The sequence below is a fragment of the Orycteropus afer genome, unplaced genomic scaffold (genome assembly GCF_000298275.1).
Source record: "Orycteropus afer afer isolate SDZICR_OR568_19922 unplaced genomic scaffold, OryAfe1.0 scaffold00018, whole genome shotgun sequence".
Taxonomy (NCBI): domain Eukaryota; kingdom Metazoa; phylum Chordata; class Mammalia; order Tubulidentata; family Orycteropodidae; genus Orycteropus; species Orycteropus afer.
The window spans coordinates 3,077,432-3,084,872 of NW_006921605.1; the positions used below are offsets into that span (position 1 = coordinate 3,077,432).

A 7,441-nucleotide genomic window follows, 5' to 3' on the forward strand; every position below is an offset into this window, starting at 1 on the left:
GGACACAGTGCTGTGGACATGACTCTCCGGGGGTGCCCACCAGCAGCTGAGGCCTGGCCAGAAGCGGCCTTGGTCTCGCCCCACGTCACTGGGGGGATTTTCATACACCTTCCCCACAGGACAGCAGAGTCCTGGGGGTCCAGAGTCCTTTCCCTGTGGACAGAGGATCTGGTGACTAGGGCAGAGGGTGGGTGGGCTGAGGTGCCACGCTGGCAGTTGGCTCTGCTCAGCCCCCACCCCACTCTGTGTACGGTGTGGGCCACACCGCAGCCTCTAGAGCAGTCTGAATCTGGGATAAACCAGCAAAGACGGGAATGAGCCGAAGCCTGGCTGCAGAGTGAAAACAGGCCGGGGCAGGCGCAGGCTCCCGGGGCCGGGGCAGCGAACGGTGGGCTGGGCCTCCTGGCTGAGCGCCTGCCTCCCCCAGCTGTACCTGCGGGAGCTGCTGCGCCTGACGCACACCCGCTTCTACCAACACCTGGTCTCCCTGGGCGAGGACGGCCCGCAGATGCTCTTCTGCCACCGCTGGCTGCTGCTCTGCTTCAAGCGCGAGTTTCCCGAGGCCGAGGCGCTGCGCATCTGGGAGGCCTGCTGGGCGCACTACCAGGTGAGCCGGGGCGGGGGGCCTGCTGGGCCCACTACCAGGTGAGCCAGGGCGGGGGGTCTGCTCAGCCCACTACCAGGTGAGCTGGGGGGCCTGCTGGGCCCACTACCAGGTGAGCCGGGGCGGGGGGTCTGCTCAGCCCACTACCAGGTGAGCTGGGGGGCCTGCTGGGCCCACTACCAGGTGAGCTGGGGCGCTATGAATCTGGGAGGCCTGCTGGACCCACCGTCACATGAGCTGGGGTGGGGCCCACTGTCAAGTGAGGTAGGAAGGGCCCCCTGCCAGGTGAGCCAGGGGCCTTGTGGGCCCACCATCAGGTGATCCAGGGCAGGGCATGTCCCCATGGCTTCCCTAGGATCCCCTCCTGCACCTCCCTGCCCGCCAGCCCCACATCCACTCTGCGTGGCGAGTGCTCTCTGGTCCTAGTTGGCTAGCTCCGCCCTCAAGACACAGCTTCACTGTTGTTGAGACGGGTGCAGACTGCCCACTGACCGTGCTCACGGCCCAGCTTGGGCCAGGCTCACTGCTGTCACAGCCAGCTGTGGTGAAAGACGTCAGTGGGGCCAGTGGGCTGCCCTGAGGGTGGGCTGCAGAGGGTCCACCCGGAGGGGTCAGAGCCCCGCCTTTCTCCTCCCCCGGCGGCCCTGCCTGGCGGCGTGGGCGGGGTGCATCTCACTCTCCCTCTGGCACCGCCAGCCCCTCCTAGCAATGTCAGCTTCTGCCTGCCACCCCCGCCATCAGCGTCCCCTCTACACAGTGCCCTGGAAAGGAGTGCCGGGCCTGCCATGTGGCCTTGCTCTCAGAGCGGGGACACGCTGGCATTTTCAGCCGTGAGTGAGACTCTGACAGGAATAGTATTGATGTCCCCGGCAGGTGCCCGGTCCCTCCTGCCAGCGCGGGCGCCATCCTCCACGTGGCAGCCCCGGGCCTTTGATGGGCCTGACCGACCGGGAGCATTGAAGGCATGCCAGCCACAGGCCTTTCCTGCAGCGCTTCCGGCCTTCCTCTCCTGGGAGGCTGTAGCTGACGGAAGGGGATCGCAGGAAACCCTGCGGTGTCGCCATCGTGGTCACTGGATCCATCTGCCCTCCCGCGCCTTCCCGCGCAGGCTTGCTTCACACTGTAGTGGTTGGGGGCCGTCAGACCCCACGTGACAGAGAGGAACTGCCACATGGGGTTTCCTAGGCTGTCATCTTTACAGGTGACCACGGTCAGGTCTTTCTCCCAAGGAACCACTGGATGGGTTTGAACCGTCAACCTCCTGGTTTGTGCTTAATCAGCACTGAGGAAAGAGCAGGGCAGGGAGAGTCCAGAACCAGTGAGAGAGAAAACACTGCTTCTGCCCTGCGAGGCATCAGCGTGTGCTTCTCCAAGGGCCAGCGTGGCCCCACCGTGCCTTGACGTTGACGTGAGCTCTCCCACCCCTGGCAGCCGGGCCACCTCTCACGGTTATGCTCTGCAGTCCCAGGCCTGATGAACCCAGTCCCATTGCAGGAGGGGCCATTGGCAGGGCTCCATGGCAGCCATCTTGTTTGGAGTCCACAGGTCCCACAGATGTTGCCTGGAGACGACGTGCTACGTTTAGCCAGTTCGGGTCCTATCCTGAGACAGTAGCTGCCCAGCGGTTCAGTGGGCAGGAGACCCTTGGGTTGCTGCCTGGGCATCCCAACCTACCTGGAGTGATAGCATGAGAGGTGGGGGACGCCCTAGGCTGAAGGGGGTAAGGTGGGCCGATTCACCAGGAGTTCACTGTCACCTGGGAGTGAGCCCTAGCGGAGAGGGTGTCGCTTCCAGGTGATGCTCTCAATGTTTGGAGGAGAAAGGTTCATTTGAGCCGCTCGCTAGTGGTTGGGTTGTCAGTGGCTCTGGTCCCTGACGGTGCTGATGGTGAGTGTGGTTGGCTGCTAATTGAAGGGTTGGAGGTTGGAACACTCCCAGAGGCGCCTCAGAAGGACAGCCTGGTGAGTTCCATTGGCCGCTGGAAACTCCTGCGCACAGTTCCACTCTGACACAGGTGGGGTTGCCGCACGTTCAAGGGGATGGGTGGCACCTGGCTGCCAGCGGAGACTGGGTGGCCATGGGCCTTTCCCTGTGGACTGAGAGTGGCCCTGGGCCCAGCCCGCCTGGCCTGGAACATGGCCGCCCCTTCCTCTCACATCCCTCTCTCAGGGGAGCTTGCATCCTGGGACTCCTCCACGTCTCCTCACCCCTGCTGGAGTTCCCGTGGCTGCAAAAGCCCGGACAAGACCATGATGGAGGAGCTGGAAGGCAGGGCTGGACAGGGCAGGGCCACGGTGCCTGGGGGATGGTCTAGACTCATGGGTCTGTCCCAGGGGGCTTGGGTGTGACGTTCCCTCCACAGGCTGGTTTGGGGATGTGGTTCCGTCTGGTCTGGGCGGCGGACATCCGAGACTAAACACAGACTTCCCCTGCTCCCTGTCCTTCCTCTGGCCCCGGAGCGAGTGAACATCAAAGGCAGCATGAAGCATCCTGCAGGACGGTGCAGGGTGGACCGAGGTTGGGGCCCGGGCTGCTTCCTGCTACCCTGCCAGGCGCGGCCAGGATGGGCACGGGAGGTGTCCTCGCGGGCAGCCAGCCCTCACTGGGTGTCTTCTATCGACCTGACAGAGGGCTAAAGATGGTGCTAGAGCCCATGAGGATGGCTGCAGCCTCCTGCCCTCCGCTCCGTGAGACCCTCCCTGTTTCCTTAGCTGCTAAACCAAACCCTAGCAACCCTACAGGACACAGCAGAACTGGCCCTGGGGCTTCCCAGGCTGTGATCTGGCCACATATTTCTCCCGCGGAGCAGCTGGTGGCCTTGAACCATCAACCTCTTGGTTAGCAGCTGAGGGCTTAGCCACTGCATCACCAGGCTCCTTCCTTAGCCACTAGGTTGGTCAATTTTATGTGTCATGGTGGCTAGACAACGTTGCTCAGTCGTCTGGTCACGCACTAGTCTAGGTATTGCTGTGAAGGTGTTTTGTGGACAGGTAACATCCACAGTCAGTTGGCCTTAAGTAAAGCAGACCAAAAAAAAAAAAAGAAACCAAACTCACTGCTGTCAAGTTGGTTCCGACTCATAGTGACCACTCCTTGGGTTTCTGAGACAGTGTCTCTATGGAAGTAGATTGCCCAGTCTTCCTTCTGAGGAGTTGAACTACCAGCCTTCTGGTTAGCAGTCAGGCCTTAGGTACCACGCCACCAGAGTAAAGCAGGGAGCGCTCTGTAATGGGGTGGGCCTCATCCAATCAGCTAAAGGCCTTAAGAGCAAAAGCTGAGTTTCCTGAAAGAGAAAGGATTCTACCTCAAGATGTCAGCCCAGGAGCCCTGCCACGTCTCCAGCCCATGCCTGGCCCACGCGTCTCGGGCTGGTCAGCCCTGCAGGCACATGAACCAGTTCCCTTACATGCAGTTCTGTACTCGGAGGCAGTGGGGGCTCCCGGTAGAGTTCTCAAGAGACCCAGGCTCGATTCCCGCGGTGGCGTCTTGAGAGTTGGTGTCACCCTGCATGGACCTCCTCCCGTACCAGACCGCACAGAATGCCCAGGAAGGTTTTCTGGATGAATGTCTCACGTCAGTCGTAGCTCCTGTACATCACGGAATATAATGGCAGTCAGGGTGACAGAAGCCACCAGCCAAATTAAAATCACACCTTAAGCTGCAGGATTGCATGTACAGCCTGAACGTGTTTATGTAGTTTCATGTGGTTAAAGTGAAAATTCGGGGAGAAGACGAGAGAATCTGAAGTAAAACTGTTTAAGAACTAATTAAAACTGTGTCCATTTTCCTATTAAACTTGAGCTATGTTCACGGATTAGGTTTGCGTCCTTGGTAACGGCCTGATAGACAGTCACTGAGGCTGGCTTTGCTGCGGCGTGATGAGCACCCCAGTGTGGTGGGGCCTGTTCCCGGACCCTTCAGCGTGGCCCGCTTACACTCCCCACTGATGAGGGGAAGCAGCAGAGAAAGAAGACGTCGTCTTGGGAGTTCTGAAAACTGTCACACGCGATGCATTTACGGCGACGGTGCTGAGCGCTGACACGGAGAGAAAGCCCACACAGCCAGCCTTGCTTTTTCTCTTCGGGTGGCCAGACGTCTCAGATCCCAGCCGCAGCGGCAGCATTTCCAGAACCTTGACGAGCCATGTCCTGTCCGTCACTTTCCAGTTTTTAAGAACATCAGACTGCACTAGTAGCCTTTTTCCCCTTTAAGGGGACAAATCCTAGAACGACTTCTTTTCTTTTATTTCCGTGTTCCTGTTGTTGATTTTCGCCTGTCTGATCACTTGACGTCTGGGGTAAGGTGTGCTGTCAGGATCCCACACTACTGCACACTCTTCTGTCCGTGGAGAGCTTGTCCCCACGGCCTGCCAGGCCGTTGTGGCTCATTCCGCATTTGGCGGAAGGTGAGAGTGGACGCTGAAGTTTCCACGTGCCCTGCTTCAATCCTGTCACGGCCCTTCCTGCTCCGGGTCCTACCAAAAGCAGCTTGAACGTGTTGCAAACACTCCCTCATTCAGTGAAGGGCCCTCTTCCCTATGGCTGTGGAAAGGCGGGTTCTGGTGGCAAGAAACTGTGAGGTCTGGCGGTCTGTGCTGGACCCCCCTGTGCCTTCTCCATCGTTGGCGCTCGTAGGCAGCCTCGACTCAGCTGTGTGTTCCCACTTCTCAGGGCCACAGAAGGGCCCGTCAGGTGTCTCCTGGTCGTGGAGAAGGGTGGTATCCCTCATGCACCCGGAGTGACAGCATTATAAAAGACGCAAAGAGACGCAGAAGGAGGATGGCCGTGGAACGCCGGAGTTCTGCTGCAGCTACGACCCAGGAATCTCGGGGGCCACTAGCAGCTGGGAGACAAGACACCTGCCCTAGAGCCTCGCAGAGGTCGTGGCCTGCCGGTGCCCTGACGCAGGCTTCTGGCCTCCAGAGCTGCAGGACAACCAGTTTCTGTTCTTTAAAGACACCTGCTCAGTGGCCCTTGGTCCCGGCCGCCCCAGGTCACTCATCTGGCCCATTTGCAGAGGGAGAAACTGAGGAAAAGCCTCGCGATGTGCCCTATGGCCTGCGTGTGCAGGCTCTGAGCCCAGGCTGCCTCTCCCTGGGGCCCTCCCCCTGCACACAGCCTCTACCCGAGAGGCCAGGCCTGCGGCTGGGCCGGTGGTCTCATCCGAGGCTCTCTTTTCCCTAGACGGACTACTTCCACCTCTTCATCTGCGTGGCCATTGTGGCCATCTACGGAGACGATGTCATCGAGCAGCAGCTGGCCACAGACCAGATGCTCCTGCACTTTGGAAACCTGGCCATGCGCATGAACGGGGAGCTGATCCTCCGGAAGGTGAGCCCTGCCCACTCTCCCCACTTGGGGGTGAACATGCACATGAATGGGGAGCCCATCCTCCACAAGGTGAGCCCCACCCCCAGGCAACTCAGAGGGCCGCGCAGGCTCCTGTGACCCTGGGCTCTTCTGGGCCACCCCCACGGGGCCTCTGACCTAAAGAGCACCTCGCGGTGGCCTAGGCTGCCCTAGAGGCTGGGAAGGAGGAGGGTGGCATCTTCATCAAAGTCAGAGGACAGGGTGGAGGCAGTTCCTTCAGAAGAGGTGAGGAGGGTCCCCAGGGTCAGAGATCCAAGGGGAGAAGGAGGGCGTGGTCTGGCTCAGGACGGACCACGACCGGGCTGAACAAGGAACCATGGAGTGGCGGCGCAGGGGCCAAGGCAGAGTGGGGTCTTGCAAAACAGGGACTGAGTGGGCCTGTCCGGCTTGGGCAGGGGCCTTGCGACATGCTTTTGGCCACCCTACCCCCTTCCCAGTGGGAAGGCCGCTTGGGGGCCCGCTCTGCCTGCAGCCCGTGTGAGCCCCGAGCCCCTCATCTGTGCTGTCACTGCAGCCCTGACCCCAGGGTCCCAGCCTGCGGTGCTGGGCGGGACACAGCGGCCAGGCTCCCCTGGGCACCCAGCAAGCCGCGGTGTTGTGTGGCTTCGCAGCACGTCGGGAAGCCCGACCGCCGCCGCCCACCATCGCTGCTGTCTCTCTGCAGGCCAGAAGCTTGCTGTATCAGTTCCGCCTTCTGCCTCGCATCCCCTGCAGCCTGCATGACCTGTGCAAGCTGTGCGGGCCGGGCATGTGGGACAGTGGCTACATCCCCGCCGTGGAGTGCTCCGGCCATCACCCCGGCTCGGACAGCTGCCCCTACGGGGGCACAGTGGAGACGCCTTCGCCCAAGCTCCCCCGAGAAGGCAGGAAGGGCCCGAAGACACCTCGAGAAGGCTTTGTCTTCCGCAGATAGGCTGGGGCCCCCCCACGCTGGACGGGGGTTGAGGGGGTCCCAGTGGAGGGCCCTGCATGTGGGAGGGGTGGGCAGGCGTGGAGGGGGCAGGGGAAGGTTGGAATGTGAGAAAAATGCATTTGGGAAGCTTTTGGTGTTAACTGCAAAATCGGAGTCTGGAAGGCACAGAAGCAAGATCTGCCACCTGCGAACCAGAAGGCCGGCGGTTCAAACCCACCAGCCACTCCTCGGAAGGAAGGTTGGGCAATCTCCTTCCGTAGAGATACTGCCTGGGAAACCCAAGGAGGGGTCGCTAGGAGTTGGATCTGACTCGACGGCAGTGCGTTGCATTGCTTTTGTGTTCCCCAGAGAAAAGACTACTCCATAAACACTGGAACCGGATGCTTGGGCTACCACCTAGAAGCCAAAGGGCCAGGCTCCCCCGTGGCGGCCTCAGTGGGTGTCAGTGTGTCCCACAGTCCTCAGCTTCTTTACTGGCCACTTCTCGACCCACCTGCCAGGGAACAGGGAACGCAGGGCCAGAGAAGATGGTCCAGCTCACCCACCAGCACCAAA

At 60.8% G+C, this 7,441-nt stretch overlaps 1 protein-coding gene across 1 annotated transcript in view; it reads left to right on the forward strand.

Annotated features, from left to right (window-relative positions):
* Positions 1 to 6,886, forward strand: part of TBC1D16 (TBC1 domain family member 16) — a 70,546-nt gene extending 63,660 nt beyond the window's left edge. Inside the window, exons 9-11 of the mRNA XM_007959600.1 lie at positions 428 to 607; positions 5,788 to 5,934; positions 6,638 to 6,886. Coding sequence (XP_007957791.1) covers positions 428 to 607; positions 5,788 to 5,934; positions 6,638 to 6,886 — 576 coding nt within the window. The remainder of the gene's footprint in view (positions 1 to 427; positions 608 to 5,787; positions 5,935 to 6,637) is intronic.
* The last annotated feature ends 555 nt before the right edge of the window (positions 6,887 to 7,441 follow it).